We start from the raw sequence: 20,119 nt of genomic DNA on the forward strand, positions 1-20,119 counted from the left end.
GCTTAGCCATGATCTTATTAAATGCAGAGAAAGCTGAAGAATCTGACCGGCCTACAACTTGTTTATTTGTTTTCTGTGGATACAATTTACATGGAGACATTTCTGAATGATTCTTCTCCCCAGTTGACAAATAATGGGTGGTAATGGGGAAACTTAATTTATTGCTCCTTCTGCGTGCTTCTCCAGTGGAAGGGCTAAATGAGCTAGCTACTGGTTGTTGATGTTCATCTTTTGACATATAGGTGTCATGTGACCCAGTTGTAGCAGAAGAATGTTAGGAAATAGGAACACGTGTATGCCATTGACCTTGACTTTAATTGAAGATGTGGCTAAACTTGCAGCATTAGTTCTATTTTTTGCTGCCCCATCCCTAATTCTCTTAGTGTCTACACTCTTTCACTCTTGTTTTGAAGGTACTCGGTGAGCATCTGCTGGAAGCATTTTCTTGCTTTATTTAACCACCAGCTTAACTCTAATTCTGCGTCTTGATTTAATCTCTATGACTGAAAATTCAACCTGGCTCATTTTAACTGTATTAACTTGTTTTACAATTATTTTCCTTCTCCACTTCTTCATGAGCAGTTTTTAATGTTTGGAATGATCTTCCTGAAGAGTGAAATCTTTTTAGTAAACAAACATTATAAATGTTAAATATGTATGTCATACTGCAGACCAGTCAGTGTAATTCAATTTCAAGACTAATTTGAGGGGAGGAAATGGAACTTGTGTTTAAAACGAAGATTATTTTCAACACTGATTTAATGTATCTGCTTTTTTTTCCAGATTGTTACCATGGGCCTTTTCCGCACAATTGCTCTGTTTTACTTGGGAAGCTTTGACAGCATTGTGCGTCGTTGTATGATACAGCAAGAAAAGTGTATAGGCTTGGAAAAGAAGGATTAATCTTGCCTTGAATTTGGAAGTTAAGGATCGGACTTTGAAAGATAAATATTGAAGGAGATGTTTCAGTGAACAGTTAATTATTTCTTGCCCCTCCACCCCTTATCTCTGTGGCATCAGGTCTTTTGGGTTGGAGTGGGGTCTGTGTGGTACAAGTGGTATGTTAGCAGTATGGCTCTGATGCCTTGAATGGAGATTGCAATATAATTTATAACCAGCATTGATTAGGAGAAGTGCACATGAAACGCTATAAATCATAGAAGCATTTTTTAATGTATTGTGCTGGCACTATTTTTGTAATTGTTCAATTTATTCCTCTTCTCTCCCCACCCCATCCAAATTAAATGAGAGAATTAGGCCTCATTTAGCCTATGTCCTCTTGTTTATTTTTAGTGTTTCATTCAAATTGGCAGAGGAAATTTGTTTTTTTTTTGCCCTTAACTTGTTTCTCCAGCACTGGTGGTGGCACCATTTGAAATTGAATCCTTTGGTATGTTTAAAGATCTAATGGGTACAGTATGTGTAACAGAGGTTGACCAAATGTTCCATAGGATAGTTGCTAAGCACTTAAATGTGACCCTCAATATTGTTTTTGAATGTCTTCATTTAAAACTGTTAAAGCCTTCACTAAGTTAATAATCTTTTGACACTAACTGGACAAAGTTTCCATTTCAATTTGTTAGCGTTTGCAAAGAGTTGGATGAGCAATTTTTAATTGTGGTATATAATCTATTAAATAAAATGCTTTGCACTCTTTCTGTGAAATAGTCAAACTGTATTATAATGTAGCATGGCATTTCCGAATAAGTAATATGTTCCTTTTTAAAATTGCTTACATTTTGTGTTGACCACTGATTCTGTAGTCTCAGTATTTAATAGTCCCACAGTTGTTGTTTTCTGTATGTATCTCTAGTGTGTTTCCATAACATCTTGTTAATCCACCAAAAAACTGATTGTAAAATGGATAATACCATAATTTACACAATGAAGTACTTGCATTTGCATTCACAACCTCTGAACATTTCAAAGTTCTTTACTGCAAGTTAAATACTTTTGATGCATTGTTACATTTGCAATGTAGGGAAATACTACAGACCGTTTGTGAACATGCACATTTAATGAGAAATAACCAGACAACTGGTTAATGATGCATTATGTCTTTGGGGTGGGCATTTGTTAGGGTATGGGCAATTTGCTGTAATTTGTTTCATGCAACTATGTACTTGAATTAAGTTAATTGCACAACTTAAAGGGAAAATGGGGGAAACAAACAATGGCTAAGGTACTAGAAAGTGTTACCCTGTATAAATGCTGCTATTAGACCTTTGCATTCCCTGGACAGTGTTCATGGAGCCTTAGCCTAACATTTCCTTTGAAAGATGACATCTCCAGCAGTATGGTAAAACTGCACTTGTGTCTATCTAGGCTTTATATTGCAAGTCTTTGCAGTTGAAACTTGCAAGCTTTTGACCTGGTGAGATGAGTATAATCACTGAACTAAAGCTGATATCCTGTTGAATCTTAAAGTTAATTCAGGTGATTATTGAAAAGAAAATTATATCTTGATTTTTTTTTGAAAGTGTTTTAAAAGAGCTACAAGACATGGTCTTATTTATTTGAAATTTAGTCATACAGCATGGACATAGAAAAACTAGTCTATGTGGACTGTTCCCAAACTAATCTAGTCCCACTTTCCTGTGTTTGGCTCATATCCCTTGTTGTAACTGGATCTGCATCCACCACTTCCTCTGGCAGTTCATTCCACATACTTTGTTTAAAAAAAACAGTGCCCCTCATGCCCTTAAACTTTCTCCTCTCTCCTTTAAAAGTATGCCCCCTAGCTCTGAACTCGCCCAACTAGGGAAAAGACCCTTCCTGCCCACCTTATCTATGCCCCTCATAACTTTATGAAGCTCTATAAAGTCACCTCAACCCCCTACTCTCCAGTGAAAGAAGACCCAGCCTATTATTAAAATGCAAACCCGCTATTCATGGCAACATTCTGGTAAATCTTGTTTGAGCCCTCTCCAATTTAATAATATCCTTCCTATGGTAGGTTGACCAGAACTGCGCACAGTACTCCAGAAGAGGCCTCTTCAATATGCTGGAACATGATGTCCTAACTTGTGTTTTCAAAGATCTGAGCAATGAAGGCAGGTGTGCTAAACCTGTCCTCCTGTGATGCAAATTTCAAAGAACTCTTGTACCTGAACCCCAAGGTGTTTGTTTATTACAGCACTACCCAGGGCCCTGCTGTTAATTGTATATGTCCTGCGCTTTTTGGTTTTACCAAAATATGCAATATCTCACATTTATGCAAATTGAGCTCCAACTGTCACTCCTCAGCCCATCGATTCAATTGATCAAGATCTCTTTGTAATCTTGGATAACCTCCCTTGACTGGCCTTTATACCACCCATTTTTGTCATCTGCAAACTTACTAACCATGCTTCTTCTTATCCAAATTGTTTATATAAATGATACAACAAAAGTGTACCCGTGGAACACCACTGGTCACAGGCCTCTAGACCAGAAAACAACCCGCTGCCACCACTGTCCAACTCCTACTGTCAAACAATGTCTAACGCTCTGCCCTCCTCTATCTTTTTGGTTACTTTCTCAAAAAAACTCAATCAAGTTTGTGAGACACGATTTCCCTTGCACAAAGCCATTCTGGTTACCCCTAATCAGTCTTTGTCTCTCCAAATGCGTGTAAATCCTATCCCTCAGTCACCTCCGACAACTTGCCCAACACCGCTGGTGTCAGGCTCTCAAAACTATAGTTCCCAGCCTTCTCCTTTCAGCCTTTGTTAAGTAAAGACACCAACGTTAGCCACTGTCTAGTCCCCCAGCAGCTCACCTCACCTGTGGTTATAGATGATACAAATATTCCTACTAGGGCCCACAATTTCTTTAACTTCCCATATCATCCTGGGATACACTTGAACAGATTCTAGAGATTTAGTCACCTTTATGTCTTCAAAGACCTGCAGCACTTCCTCTTACGTGAACTGTTTTTCAAACATCAAGATTTATTTTCTCAAGTCCTTTTATCCTCCATTTCTTTCCCCACAGTAATATTCATTCAGGATCTCTCCACTCTCCTGAGGTTTAACACTCCTGAGCCAACCTCTATCTTTAAGGGGCTGTCTTCTTTCTTGTTTAGACAGACCAATTCATTTGATCTGCGCCATTTAATAAATATTTTCCCAGTCTAGACATAGCATCAACTTGAAATAACTTTGAGACCTTTTTCACGACCTGCATATAGTTTTCAGACCTAAGTTTGTGATTTCAACACTGTCCCTGGTGTGATTTAAGTTCTTTAGTTTCTGTGTTGTTTGACAGTGATCTGTTACTTGCATTGTAATGATTTCTTAAAGATTCTGTACAGTTTTTCTTTTGATCACATTAGGACCGAGGGTTCCAAGGAGTGCGACTATTTATAGAGGTTTCACGTGTTTCAATGTCACTATTCTAGACAACAACTCTGATTTCTGATGTAGAACTGTTTGGCTTTGGCAGTCCAGCAGTGAATGATATGCTTTTTTTAACGTGATTAGAGACTCGTTGGAACTCGCTCAGCTGGACCATGATGGTCAGTATTAGTAGACTTTACCTTGTACTAAATCAACTTCTTGTTAAAATGTTGGCGTAATAACTTGATTGCACCAAAATTTGCAAATTTTGGTGCAATGTTAGCTGGAATGTTTATTTTACCACCCCACCATGAGTTAGCTCTAGGATTGCAGGTGCATGTGGGGAAATAAATAAAACAAAATATACAGGCTTGCTAGTCTTGCAGGTGACCTAGTTGTAATTTGAATGCTATATTTTTATTTGAGATGTCAACCCAAAAGAGAAACTATTTTTATGGTGGGGGAAGCACGGTGGCTCAATGGTTAGCACTGCAGCTTCACAGTGCCAGGGACCCGGGTTCGATTCCAGGCTTGGGCGACTGTCTGTGTGGAGTTTGCACATTCTCCCTGTATCTGCATGGGTTTCCTCTGGGTACTCCAGTTTCTTCCTACAGTCCAAAGATGTGCAGGCTAGGTGTATTGGCTGTGCAAAAAATTGCCCGTAGTGTTCAGGGATGTGTGGGTTATAGGGGGGGATGGGTCTGGATGGGCCGCTTCGAGGGGCGGTGTGGACTTGTTGGGTCGAAGGGCCTGTTTCCACACTGTAGGTAATCTAATCTAATATTCCCAAAGTTTTTAAATACACAGCTGTCATGACTCCTACCTGACTTTTTTTCAGAAAATGGAAGTGCCCATTTCAAATTCGTCCTGCTTGAATTGTATATTTGCATCTGGAATTGGATTCACTATAAATAATGCATTATTGTCTAATAATGTTTAGAATCCAATGCTAAACCCATTGAATGAATGATAATTCATTTGTGAAAATGGTAGTGTTAAATGGGATGTGGATCCATTAGAAAGACCTGAGAAAATATTCATTATTAAAAATAAATCTATTATCTCAATTTGCCTGTAACGTTTTGACTGATATTCAGTAAATATTATTCCCTCTGCTGTTTATTTTCTGGATAGTGAGAGTAGTTTGTTGGATGGACCTTACAACTTTGTCTTCCATGTTTTATTATGGCATAGAAACAGACCCCTTGGCCCATGCCACCCAGATGTCCTAAATTAATCTAGTCCCATTTACCAGCATTTGGCCCATATCCCTCTAAACCCTTCCTATTTGTGTACCCATCCAGATGCCTTTTAAATGCTGTATTTGTACCAGTCTCTACCACTTCCTTTGGCAGCTAATTCTGTACTTGCACCATCCTCTGCATGAAAAGATTGCTCTTTAGGTCCCTGTTTATTATTTTCCCCTCTCACTTTAACCTATGACCTCTAGTTTTTGACTCCCCTACCTTGGGGGGGAAAAAGACCTCAGCTAATCACCCTTCCAATGTCCTAATGATTTTATAAACCTCAATAAGGTTACCCCTCAACCTCCACTCCTGGGAAAATAGCCCCAGCTAATTCAGCCTGTCCCTGAAGCTCAAATCTTCCAACCCTGGCATCATCGTTGTAAATCTTTTCTTTGCCCTATCAGGTTTAACAACATCTTTCTATATCAGGGAGACCAGTATTGAACACATCATTCCAAAAATGGCCTAACCAATGTCCTGTACAGTCACAACATGACATCCCAAATTCTATACTCAATACACAGACCAATAAAGGCAAGTACCAGCTTGTCCCCGCCTGCCTAACCTGTTCTTCCTCTCACCTATCTGCACCTCCCAGCTCAAGCCGCACTTCCACTTCCTACCTACTAACCTCATCCCGCCCCCTTGACTTGTCCATCCTCCCCGGACTGACCTATCCCCTCCCTACCTCCCCACCCATACTCTCCTCTGCACCTATCTTCTCCTCTATCTATCTTCAGTCTGCCCCCCCCCCTCCCTATTTATTTCAGAATCCTCTCCCCATCCCCCTTTACTGATGAAGGGTCTAGGCCTGAAACGTCAACTTTCGTGCTCCTAAAATGCGGCTTGGCCTGCTCTGTTTCTCCAGCCCCCACACTTTGTTATAGAACATAGAAAAGTACAGCACAGTACAGGCCTTTCGGCCCACAATGTTGTGCCATGGAATATTCCTAATCCAAAAATAAAAGTCTGAGCTCAGTCAACCTCACCAGGGTTTTGTAGAGCTGCAGCATAACCTCGCAGCTCTTAAACTCGATCCCCCTGTTAATGAAAGCCAAAACACCATATGCTTTCTTAACAACCATATCCACCTGGGTGGCAACTTTGAGGGAGCTATGCACTTGTACACCAAGATCCCGCTGTTCCTCCATACTGCCGAGAATCCTGCCTTTAATCCTATATTCAGCATTTAAGTTTGACCTTCCAAAATGCATCGCTTCGCATTTATCCAGGTTAAACTCCATCTGCCATTTCTCAGCCCAGTTCTGCGTTCTGTCAATGTCTCGCTGAAGCCTGCAATAGCCCTTGATACTATCAATGGCACTCCAACCTTTGTGTCATCAGCAAACATGTAAACCCACCCCTCAACCTCCTCATCCAAGTCATTTATAAAAACTACAAACAGCAGAGGCCTAAGAACAGAGCCCTGCGGGACACCACTCAGCACTGAACTCCAGGCAGAATGCTTATCATCTACAATCACTCTCTGCCTCCTGTCAACCAACCAATTCTGAATCCAGACAGCCAAATCACTCTGTATCCCATTACCTCCTGATTTTATGAATGAGCCTGCCGTGGGGAACCTTATCAAATGCCTTGCTGAAGTCCATGTACACCACATCCACTGCTCAACGCTTGTCAACCTGTCTCGTGACTTCCTCAAAGAACTCAGTAAGATTTGTAAGGCATGACCTGCCCCTCTCAAAGCCATGCTGATTCCCTTTAATCACGCTATGCTTTTCCAAATAGTCATAAATCCTATCCCTCAGAATTCTTTCCAAAACCTTGCTGACCACAGACGTAAGACTGACTGATCTGTAATTTCCAGGGATTTCCCTATTCCCTTGAAAAGAGGAACAACATTTGCCTCCCTCCAGTCTTCCGGTACAACTCCCGTGGAGAGTGAGGAAGCATCTGTAGCTCTCGCTATTTCTGATACCAAAATTTGCCTTTGCCACCCTGTCCACCTGTGCCTCCATCTCACAGGACTATGAACCTGCACGAGGGGAGGCGATGGCTTAGGGGTAATATCGCTGGACTGTTAATCCAGAGACCCAGATAGTGTTCTGGGGACCTGGGTTTGAATCCCGCTGCAGCAGATGATGGAATTTGAATTCAATAAATATCTGGAATTAACAATCTAATGATAACCGTGAATCCATTGTCGATTGTCAGAAAAACCCATCAGTTGACTAAAGCCTTCTAAGGAAGGAGACTGCCACCGTTGACTGGTCTGGCCTACATGTGACTCCAGACCCACAGCAATGTGGGTGACTCTTAATTGCCCTCTGGGCAATTGAGAATGGGCAATAAATGTGGCCTAGCCAGTGACATCCTCGTCCCGTGAATAAATATAAAAAAAAACCCAAGGTTGTGCATAGGTTATAGTCTGGTTTAGTTGCATGTTGGGCTAGACAATTGTTTTCACAGATTCCAATAGTTTACCTGAGCTGAGATTTCATTTGCAGTCTCTGAAACGTTTTAATGATCAAGATAATGATAAAAAGTTCCTCTTTGGTGCAATGAGTTTTAATACCTTGCCTTAGAAATGAGTTCACATCATTTAGCACTTAACTGAAGATTACCTAGCTATTTGATCTTGTTGTGCCACAAGTAGTGTTTTTTTTGGTGTCTAGCAATCCTCTTATTGAGAGCTGTGAGATATTTTCAAGTCAGACTATTTGTCTAGAAAATAAGTTGGTTAAGCAAGAATGTGAGAATATCATCGGTTTACCAGCTGCATGATGCTTGATATACAATGGATGATGGTTTGAAAGCTCTTGGTGATTCTGGATGAATACTTGTATCCTTTCCAAACAAAGTGATAACTTCATAGAATTTTACAGCACAAAGAATTATTTCACCTATTAGGTTTTGCCTATGTTTTTCTCCGCATGAACTGCGTAATCTACTTATACTGCTTCCAGTACCTCTATTTAATAAACTGCCTTTATCAAACAAATAATTAATGAGTAAAGAAATCTACGAACTTTGATTCAACAAATGTTGCAGCTGCAAATTCCACATTCTAATGGCCCATTTTTGATTCTCATTATGTACCTTTTTGGTTTTCCAGACATTAGCTTTCCAACCTTCTTATCTTCCTTGATCTTAAAATGGCTATCGGATTGCCTCTTAAATTTTTCTCAGCTTTAATTGACAACATGGGAATGCAACTTCTGAAATCTCTTACTCCAGTTCCTAACTATTTATGATAAGATGATGTACTAGCATATAGTTATTACTTCTATCTGCTTCCCATTATCTGGTTTCTTAAATTTTACATAATAGAAATTATAGATATGATTTTGGCCAAGATGGTGAGTAGAAGTAAAGGTAAGGCTAACAGCATTCACTGTTCTTGAAGTGTAAATTGGGCAGCAACTTCCAATGATCATCTGTGCCATATTGAGTTTGCTGAACACCACAGCATAAAGTGTGTGGAATGAAATTGCTATTCTTTACTGAAGTTTGATTAACTGTACCAGAACAATCAGTGCTTATCCCTTCCAATACGAGTACATTTTTACCAATGTGATGAGGCTCAATTATTGCCAAGCAAGGTCTTTTAAATTTTACAGTCTGCCTGATCTCTGGTCATAACAGGAATTTTAACACTTAGATCTAATTTTAATTCCTCTTAACTCATTAAGTATGTCATTTTTTTTAAAAAATTAACTGCATTAGTTGTATGTTAACTAAATTAATTGTTCCTTGTCCATTGCATGGTTGACTGAACATTTCAACGTTTCTGTTTCTGGTAATTGTGGTATAGATATTGAAAAAGCATTCCCATAAAAATGCCAGTACGAATGGTAGGGCAGTGTTTGGTGATTCTTCTTTCTCTGCAACTATTCCCAAATCACACCTGAAATGAAGGTGCCTAAGATTGTTGAGCAAATTACTGATAACTAAAATAAGGTTCTCTCCATCTTGTATTGTGGCTGTGATGGATGTTACCAACCCTAATAGAATTTGGAACCATTTGTTTTCTGGTTATCGTCTTATTCTAGGAATTTGAATATTGTGCAACAAACAATATCCTTGAATCCCAGTTGAACGATGCATTTTGAAATTATTTATTTGTCATTTTCTGTATACTTTGTTTTCCTTTTTCTCCATTTTTTAATAATAAACATTTTGAGAAGGATGCAGAATTTAACATTGCTCTGTGGTTTTTGTTTTAACACTAGCTCTGGAGAATAAATATGCATCAAATCATGCACCTGAAATTATATTAAAACACATATTGTGGTTTGCCTGCACAGATCTTTTTGGTCTTCTTGTTTGAAAAGTAAAACCACTTTTATTCAAAAACTATCCTAATTTATAGTCTAACCCACTAGCAGTTATATTGTTTTGGTTTGTATGTTTTGAAGTAATTTTGCACCTACCTGTAAAATACATTTGAGTTTACTTGCATACATGTTCATTTTCTTGGAGTTGTGTGGAAGAAGGGGTGAAGAATATAAACCCTGCGTGTTTTGCAGGCTAAAGCAAAATGTTGCAGAAGGAAGGTTTTTTCATGGAAAAATATAGCCCTTTTTGTCACCATCTAATAGTGTAGAATTCACATTGGTTTTGCACAGATTATAAAGCTAGGAACTCAATTTTTCATCTCGACCTTGCATTCTGATTCTTTATTTTACTGGCATAGGTGATTTGTTTCAGAGGCTTCCTTTTATGTTGCTCACGAGGCTGTCTAGGTACCAAATGTGATAGGGAGACAATCATTTTGGTACTCTGTGATAGTCTGGTGTTGAATCTCCAAAGATGATGTGCCCGTCATTTTGAACCACATTGAAATATGAATGAAGAAGGAGGGCTTGTTTTAATTGCTTTGCTCGGCTACAACACCTGGTTAAATCTAATGTAGCTTTCCACTTACTTATTAATTTGGTGCACTATTTCAATATAAAGCAAGTCACATTTGGTTACTATTGCTATTTTAAGAAAAAGCTTTCAGCAATTTGTAGCATCTTTCAATCTTGGTAGTAACTGCCCTACCCAAACTATTTTCATATTTAAGAGACTGAGTTGTTGCTCTTATATCTGTTTCAAATATTTACTACTTGTATGGTTTGTTTTGATGAGAAAGTAAATCATACCTTGACTGTTCACTGTACAGTAGTATATGCAATTTCAACTCCTTTTTTAAACTCATGCTGTTTGGATAATGCAGGAGTTTATTTCCAAAATTAATTTTTCTACCATCCATGAATAATACTGGAAGCAATTGAGTCTTCAAGACATACCAGCAATTTTATGGTATTTGCTGTCAATAAATCCTAGATAAGTTCTTGACTAAGACGTTTAACAAATGGATTAGCACTACAATATAGGTTAATTAGGAAATATTAATAGACATCCTATGGTCGGATTTGTTTATCTCTCTTGAACCCACTATCTCACATCATTTGCAGAATGTGTACAGGGTATTGTTATTTGTGTTTAACTTTCATTTGCCTGTTCGTTGTTCAATAAATCTATCTTATTCTTAATTCTGAGTTGTGGTCTAATAAAACTTTAATCAAAAGCAGCATCTCATTTCATCCTTGAAAACCAATCCTCAATGTTCTGAGGAAGAGTCACCGGACCCAAAATGTTAACTTTTTTTTCTTCACAGTTGCTGCCAGACCTGCTGAGCTTTTCCAGCAACTTTGTGTTCCTGATTTATAGCATCCACAGTTCTTTCGGTTTTTATCAGAATGATACGTTGTTCTTAATATCAAACAATTAGTACAAATTTCAATCAGGATGCAGCATAAATGTTTTTACTGATGTTGTTCCAACCCAGGTGAGAAAAAGTGAACGGGTCCACTTTTTAAAAAAATTTCCTGAATGGTCGCGAGTTTTAAGTTTTTTTTTTACCACCCAGCTCTGAATCTTCAATTCGAATGTAGTTAAGTAATTTTTTACCGTAAGCTGCAAGGAGCCAGTCATAAAGCTCTTTTTGTTTTGAAAAAGAGCAAGTTTTTTTTTTCAGGGTTAGTATGTTAGCATTAAGCTTATAGCCTTCGCACAATCACTTGGACACATTGAGAAAGGGATAGTTTCCAGTATAAAACAAAGATAAAATAATACCTAGTTTAGAGTAATTTTGTGTTCTTGGGGAATGAAGTACATATGAACTGCATGTTTTGCAGTTATCTTTAAAGCTCTTGAATGCTGCTGCTTTCCACTCAGTGCTGTCAAGCCAGATAGTTTTGCTAAGAAAGGGATCCTTCTCAGACTTAATTCCAATTTCTCTTAATGTACCACTGAGTCTTTGAAATAGCAGCTGTTCATGTATTGTCTGCTGAGATTAAACTCTCCAGGCTCGGCAATTGCATACAATGTTTTGTCTCTAACGTGAAGATTCTTAATCTTGTACATCAAAATAAGAGATTATTTTTCCACACTTCCCTTGGGATCTGATGACCTCATTATCTTTAATGTAATATACCCCAGTTTCAAAAAACTTGGACAAAATATGTGGATCAGCTGATCCCTGTGGCCACTTTAAGTCACTGTTTGGTCCCTTTTTAAAACTGTTTCCATTCATAGAAATCCTAGCTATTAAAATACTCGATTGAATGCAGTAGTCCCTGTTTTTATTTTGATCAAGTCAATAGTGTATATTAGTTTTTGTACCTCAAACTTGCCTGTGTAATAGATTATACTGACTGCTATCAGAAACTTCCTACAGAAGCTAACTGGCCATAAACAGATTCATAAAATGATACAGCACTGAAAGCCATTCGGCATAATGAGCCAAGTCTTTGAAAGAACTGTTCATTATCCCATTCATAATTTTCCAGTTTTCTCTCCTTCAAGATTTAAACAGTTCCCCTTTCACTATCATTAAATCCACTTCTATCACCTTGAAAACGGGGAAAAAAAATTGGACAGAATTTTCTCTTCTCTGGCATGGCCTGATTAATGGTGAGAGAGTTTGGAAAATAGAGGAAAAAAATATAACAACAGAAAAATTGTCAATTTGCACCTTGACTGTGAAATCGTGACTTCAGTCTCAGCAATGAGTGGTGACTTCATTTCCATGTGTCTACATCTCATTTACAACCGCAACTTGCCTTATTCATTCACTACTTTGAGTCCTGGGTAAAATGGGCACCTCCAGTCTGGGGAAGAGCTTCAAAGAAGTGGATTTTTGTGGGAATGGTGAAGCAATGGGGAACAATCAAAACTACTGTGTAACCTCAATAAGGCACTGGCACCATCCCCCACCACCACCTCCATTACATCGATGACTGTATCGGCATTGCCTCGTGCTCCCAAAAGGAGCTCGAACAGTTCATCCACTTTACTAACACCTTGCACCCCAACCTTAAATTCACCTGGACCATCTCTGATACCTCTTTCCTTCCTGGACCTCTCTGTCTCCGTTTCTGGTAAACACATGGAAACTGATATCAATTTCGAGCCCACCGACTCTTATAGCTACCCAGAATACACGACCTCTCACCCACCTTCCTGCAAGAATGCTATCCCCTGTTCCCAATTCCTTCGCATCTGCTCCCTAGGTGAGACATTCCATTCCCAGACATCTCAGATGGCCTTATTTTTCAAGGACCGCAATTTCCCCTCCACAGTAGTCACAAATAACCTCGACTGCATCTCTTGCATTTTCTGCACCTCAGCCCTCACAACCCCTCCCCCCAATAACAACAAAGCTAGGCGAGGACAAGGGGAATTCTATCACCCCATCAACCTCCGGATTCAATGCATCATTCTCCACCTGCAATCTGACCCCACGACTAAGGATATTTTTCCCTCCCCACCCTTAGCGGTCCCTCCAAAAGGCAGATCTCTCTGTGAACTCCCTCATCCGCTCTCCGCTCCCTACTAGCCCCACCACCCCCAGCACTTTTCCCTGCAACCGCAGCAGGTGCTACACTGCCTCTACACCTCCCCCCTCACCTTCATCCCAGGCCCCAAGAAAACCTTCCACATTAGCGGGCGTGCAGATGTACATCTGTTTAATGTGGTATATTGTATCCACTGTTCCCGATGTGGCCCCCTTTTACATTGGGGAAGCCAAGCGGAGGCTTGGAGTCCACTTTGTGGAGCACCTAAGCTCGGTTCGTGACAAACGACAACACCCTCCAGTTGCAAACCACTTCAACTCTCCCTCCCACTCCTTGGATGACATGCTATTCCTAGGCTGCCTCCCGTGCCACAACAATGCCACCCAAAGGCTGGAGGAACAGCACTTCATATTCCGCCTGGGAACCCTGCAGCTCAATGGTCTCAATGTGAACTTTACAGATTTCAAAATCTCCTCACCCCTGACCTCATCCCACGACCAACCCCTCTAGTCCCTGCCTCCTTGACCTCCTCTGATGCTGCCAGGCCTGCTGTGATCATCTACTTCCCCATCTTGTTATCTCAGTACGAACTGCCGATGTTGGAGTCGATCTCATAATGAATAAGACAGGATGGGGATCCTGGAAGCAGGCGGTTCAAGCCTGGTTAAAGTCAGTCGAGCCCCTACATTAGGGAAGGTACAAGGCCAATAAGGGCATGAAAATTTCCAAAATCTCAGGCTCTGGGTAAAGTGGGATCATTAATATTTATATGAAGGGGTTGAATGGGAATGTGGAGACTGAATGAAGGTCTACAGGGATAGCAACACACAACTGAATGTGAATGATTTGGGTTGGAGGGGGGAGGGGTGATGGTGCTGGAATGCTCGCATCACAGAGACCATGCACTTCACTCAAAACTGAAATGAAATTGGAACACTGCCATTTCAGACCAAACCAAAAGTGTGCCAGTAACTACTCAAAATGGCTCTCACTATGTACAAAGCTAACAAAGTTGCTTTTTTTCAAGGGGGAAGTGGTACAGAGTAAAACTTGAAATTTGAGGCCTTGCTCGGATCAATTGTGGTAATCATGTCTGCTTTGATTCATGTTTGCCACGTGTCTGGCTTCAATTTATGTGTCACTGGCACATCTTGCATTGTCCAAAAATGTGTCTTTTAAAATTAGGGCCACAAATTACATCATTTATTGTAATTGCCTCCTAGTCAATGTAAGCAAAGCAAATGTAATTGAGCAAAGACATTTAAAATTGTCCATTTCACCAACACATTCCATAGCCAGCATTGGAAGATAAGCAGCAGCTGCATTCACTAAAATGTAAGAATGCAAAGGACATGGTCTGATGTGGAAGGGAGCCTTTTTTGATGTAGGGGATCCTGCCCATGATATTGGTAACTTTGGTTCATGGTAACTGGATCCTCACTCTTACTTCAAGCTGCTATCCAACCTTGAACAGATGGCCCAAACCTTGGCGCTGGGCAGGCAACACAGCCCTCTAGACTCTTACTCTTGGCTGTAGAGAGCTGTGACTGTGCTCTTTCCTTCTCTGAATGTGTTCTTATTAACTTCCCTGCTTCCACTTTAGGGGAGTCAGTGCCTTGTAGTATTGTCAGTGGATAATTAATTTAGCAACCCAAGTAATGTTCTGGGGGCCCAGGTTCATAGTGGTAGCAGATGGTGAAATTTGAAATCAATAAAAAAAATCTGAAAATAGAAGACTAATAATGACCACAAAATTGTTGTCAAGTGTCAGGAAAACACCATCTGATTAAGTGATCCCCTTTTAGGGAAGGAAATGTTGCCATCTTTACTTGGTCTGGACTTCATGTGACTCCAGACCCACAGCAACATAATGGCCATCTAGGAATGAGCAAAAAATGCTGGTCTGGCCTGTGATGCCCACATTTGTGAATGAATAAAAGCAAAAATGTCATGTAATCTGTTCACTTAGCAACCCTACAGTCTGCTCTTTTGCCGGCTACATGCGCTAGCAGTGACAGCTTTTTAGTTTCAATACTAAATGGAAATTAATAAAGGATATTGAAATACAATAAACACAGCTATAAATAATTTTAGTGATATTTGTGTTCCTGCATAAATTGTCAATACCAGAAACAGACTGAATAGATTCTAAAAGGCTATTATTACTCAATAAAACTGGTGATATCCTTACATTTTCTTGTTGAAGTAGTTAAAATGCCTTCCATTCTATATTTCTAGTATTATTTTTATCTGTAGAGACTTCATATCTGTAAAATAAATCTTTCTGAACTTTAGGATTTTTAATTTTACATCACACTATCTTTTGTCATTAGGAACTTAACATGATATGAAAATGAATTCAAATAAATTTGTATGCCGCTAGGATTTGGTTTATTTGACTTTATTTGTTGTCACTAGTATATTGTTAGAAAATACAGTGAAAAGTGTTGTATAGCAACACTATACAACTGTTACTGCGAGCCTACTGTGGACCCTACCGGACCCTACTGTGCCACTTTAAAATACAGAAAAATAACCAAAGCTTAAAATATAAAGGCAGAAAAATTAAGAAACAAAGAAAGTGTCTAATTTTACAGTGCTTGTGAAGTGCTCATAGACCTGGAGGCCAGGCACGAGTCTCCTTTGCCATGTCACCGCCACTGGAATAAAAGTTGCCACTCTTTGGCACCATCACACTTACACCGATGCCCTTCCTGCTATCAGTCCTCGTGGGACTTCATCAATGCATTTGCCATCGATGCTGCCAAGTTCTGCACAGGCCCAAACTCGACTTGTCGCCACCATGCATCCGCTTTGGGCCCACCTTGCTGATGCAGCTGTTACTGTGTCTCATTCTGGACCCAAACACGCCTTCACCATTGCCTTATGAATCTGCGCTGCATGCAAATGCTGCCAGGAACCCAAACTCACCACTGCAGCTGCAGGCAAATGTTGGCATTAGGACCACCATGTCGATGCTGAAGCTGCCAAGAACCCAACACACACTCTGATGCTGCCGCCATGGATCCACATTACTGGGCCCACTTGCCACTGCACCTGAGCTCTTCACCAAGAGATTAGTAAACTAAAATAGAAGGGGAAGAAAAAGTATGGTAGAAGTTGGAGGGGCAAGGAAAAAAATGAAGAGTGGGCAGAGCGGACGAATCCCAGGCTCAGAAGTCCTATTCCACTGCCATCTAACTGGAAGTCAAATTAATTAATGTTGATTTTGTTTCTACTCCAATACATTTCCATTTTCAGCTGTGTGGCTGCTGGGAGGAGAATTTGGGTGCTTGGCAAGTACATTGTGTATTACTGAAAAGCAGTATTAACACCAGGTTAGCTGCGCAAAAATGTGCTAAGTTTCTTATCCTCTCTACCTTTTCACTGACATGAAATCTTTAACTTTTATCAAGTTTAGCGTCCTTTGTAACCTACAATAATTTGGACATGGCTGCATTTATTCATCTATTTAAAATTTAATCCAATGTTTCATGAAAATTGAATATCTTCCTAATGAATTAAGAAATTGCCTTGTGCAGCAGCATCAGTCTGATAGATGGATGACTGTTAGGAAAGGTAAGAAGGTAGTTCAGAAGTCATCTGTGGCTGTTCCTGTCTCAAACAGATATCCCTTTTTGGGTACTGTTGAAGGGGATATTCTCTCAGAGAAATATAGAAGTGGCAGTCTGGATCTTGAGTACTAAGCATGAATCTTATGTTAATCAGAGTTTGTCAAGATTTTAAAAGAACAACTGTTACAGGGGACTGTGCTGTCATGGGTCAGACAGGAGATTCTATGACCATGAGTGTGAATCTAGAACAGAACATAGAACAGTACAGTATAGGAATGGGCCCTCCAGCCAATGATGTTGTGCCAAACATGATGCCAAATCAATCTCTTTTCCCTGCCTTTGGTCCATTTCCTTCCCTCCTTCCATATTCATGTGCTTATCTAAAAGTGTTAAACACGCCTATTGTATCTGCCTCTACCACCACCCCTGATAGGACGTTCCAGAGTCCTACCAATGTCTGTATTTAAAAAAAGCTTCCCCCTCATGTCTCCTTTGAACGTATCCCTCTAACCTTTAAATACATGCCCACTAGTATTGGACATTTCAATTCTGGGAAAAAGATACTGAATGCCATCCCTATCCATGCATCTCCTAATTTTACAAACTTCCATCAAATCTCTCCTCAGCCTCTCCTGCTCCAGAGAAAAGAACCTGAATTTTTCTAGCCTCTCCTTATAGCATATACTCTCTAATTCAGGCAGCATCCAGGCAAACCTCTTCTGTACCCTCTCCAAAGCCTCCACATTTCATATGTGATGTGATGACCAGAATTAAACACAATACTCTGAGTGTGATACGACATCCTGACTTTTGTGTCTGATGTTCCAACCAATAAAGGCATGCATGCTAAAAGCTTTCTTTACCATTCTATCTATCTGCGTGGCCACATTCAGGGAGCTATGGACTTGAATCCCAAGATCCCTCTGTCCATCAATGCTGTTCAGGGTCCTGCCATTAACTATACTTTTCCTTACCCTTTGAGCTCCCAAAGTGCGGCACCTCACACTTGCCAGGATTAGACTACATCTGCCATTTCTGCAACTGCTGTATATCCCACTGGATCTTTTGACAACCTTATACACTATCTACAACTGCACTGACCTTTTGAATCATCTGCAAACTTACTAAAACATCCATCTACATTTTCATGTATGTCATTTATATATATCAGAAACAACAGAGATCCCTGTACAGATCCCCATAAAACACCATTAGCCACAGATCTCCAGCCAGAAAAATACTCTTCCACCACGACCATCTGCCTTCAATGGACAAGTCAGTTCTGAATCCACGTGGCCAAATCACTGTCAATTCAGTGCATCTTAATTTTCTGGATGAGCCTACCATGAGGGACCTTACTAAAATCCAAGCAGATGACATCCACTGCTCTAAGGTCACCTTTGTTACCTCCTTTAAAAATTCAATCAAGTTAGCGAGACATGACTTGCCTTGCATAAAGCCTGACTGTCCCCAATTAGGCACATAAATCCCGTCCTTAAGAATTCTGTCTAATAGATTCCCAAACACCAGTCTATAGTTTCCTAGCTTATCCCTATTTCCCTTCTTGAACAGAGGAGCAATGTTAGCTACTTGCTAGTACTCCAACACCACTGCAGTGGCTAGCGAGGACACAAAGATCATGGTCAGGATCCCAGCAATCTTCTCTTTTGCCTCTCTCAATTACCTGGGGTAGCTATCATCACGCCCTGTGGAATTATCCACCTTAATGAAGTTCAAAAGACCCAACACCACTTCTTTCTTGATCATATGTTATTTTCCTGGTGCCAAGGTTAGGGACATCTCAAAACGCTTGAAGGATATTGTCAAAAGGAAGAGCGAGAAGCCAGACGTTGTTATGCACATTAGTAGGAATGAGATAATTAGGGCAAGATTTAAAGTTTTGAAGAGTGAATATGAGACTGGTTAGAAAGTTAGAAAGCAGATCCTCACAGGTAGTAATCTCTGGTTTACTCCTGGCACAATCATGGATCTACCTCCTCTAGTTAATTACTCAGTTCTCCACCCACCATTGTTGTCACTTGTGTTGATTGTGGGATTGTTTAGCTCAATTAAAATCTGTTACTTGAAATTTTTGTTGAATTCTGCTAGCATTGTCAAGTTGACATCTCATTTTTATGCATTCTTTATGGTGCTCCTGGGATGCTCTTCTGTGCTCATCACTGACTGGATGTTGCTGTCTTGACTTGATGGTAATGGTAGAATGAGGGATATACTAAATCCAGAGATTGCAGAGTCTGGTAGAACACGTTTGTTCTGCTGATAACCCATAAACATAGATGAAAACTGTTTTGAGAATATAGATCTATTCCGAAAATAAAAACAGACGTTAGAAATACTGAGTTAGGGCATTATTGTCATATGTTGTACTATGAGACACTTAGGGTAATGGTCATTGAAGTTCTCTGTCCGCTGGGTCCTTTCTACTCCAATTACAACTTTTCAGGTAGTGTTCTACATGAAGGAGTGATTCATCAGCCGAGAAAGTTAGTTGGTGGTAATCAAAAGATTCTTTTGCTTACTTTTGACCTGTGAGGGATCATGGGGACTGGTGTCAATGTTGACAACCAATCTCCCCAAACATGCACCCAGATAGATAGACACACACACTTGCACATACCGTACAGATACCTGATTCTTGACTAGACTGTAGTACAGCTCTTTCAATTTTGCACAAATCGCCAGACAATAGTGACAATGATGCCACCCGAAGGTTACAGGAACAGCAACTCATATTCCGCTTGGGAACCCTGCAGCCCGATGGTGTCAATGTGGACTTCACCGGCTTCAAAATCTCTCCTTCCCCCACCGCATCCCAAAACCAGCCCAGTTCGTCCCCTCCCCCCACTGCACCACACAACCAGCCCAGTTCTTCCCCTCCACCCACTGCATCCCAAAACCAGTCCAACCTGTCTCTACCTCCCTAACCTGTTCTTCCTCTCACCCATCCCTTCCTCCCTCCCCAAGCCGCACCTCCCTCTCCTACCTACTAACCTCATCCCCACCTCCTTGACCTGTCCGTCTTCCCTGGACTGACCTATCCCCTCCCTACCTCCCCACCTATGCTCTCCTCTCCACCCATCTTCTTTTCTCTCCATCTTCGGTCCGCCTCCCCCTCTCTCCCTATTTATTCCAGAACCCCCACCCCATCC

At 40.4% G+C, this 20,119-nt stretch overlaps 1 protein-coding gene across 2 annotated transcripts in view; it reads left to right on the plus strand.

Annotated features, from left to right (window-relative positions):
* kdsr (3-ketodihydrosphingosine reductase) overlaps window positions 1–11,067 on the plus strand; it is a 50,328-nt gene extending 39,261 nt beyond the window's left edge. For both annotated transcript variants that reach the window (XM_048522659.2, XM_048522651.2), the window contains one exon: window positions 784–11,067. In XM_048522659.2, the coding sequence (XP_048378616.1) occupies window positions 784–903 (120 nt within the window). In that variant the 3' untranslated portion in view covers window positions 904–11,067. The remainder of the gene's footprint in view (window positions 1–783) is intronic.
* Window positions 11,068–20,119: the final 9,052 nt, after the last annotated feature.

The sequence above is a fragment of the Stegostoma tigrinum genome, chromosome 2, assembly GCF_030684315.1.
Source record: "Stegostoma tigrinum isolate sSteTig4 chromosome 2, sSteTig4.hap1, whole genome shotgun sequence".
Classification (NCBI taxonomy): Eukaryota; Metazoa; Chordata; class Chondrichthyes; order Orectolobiformes; family Stegostomatidae; genus Stegostoma; species Stegostoma tigrinum.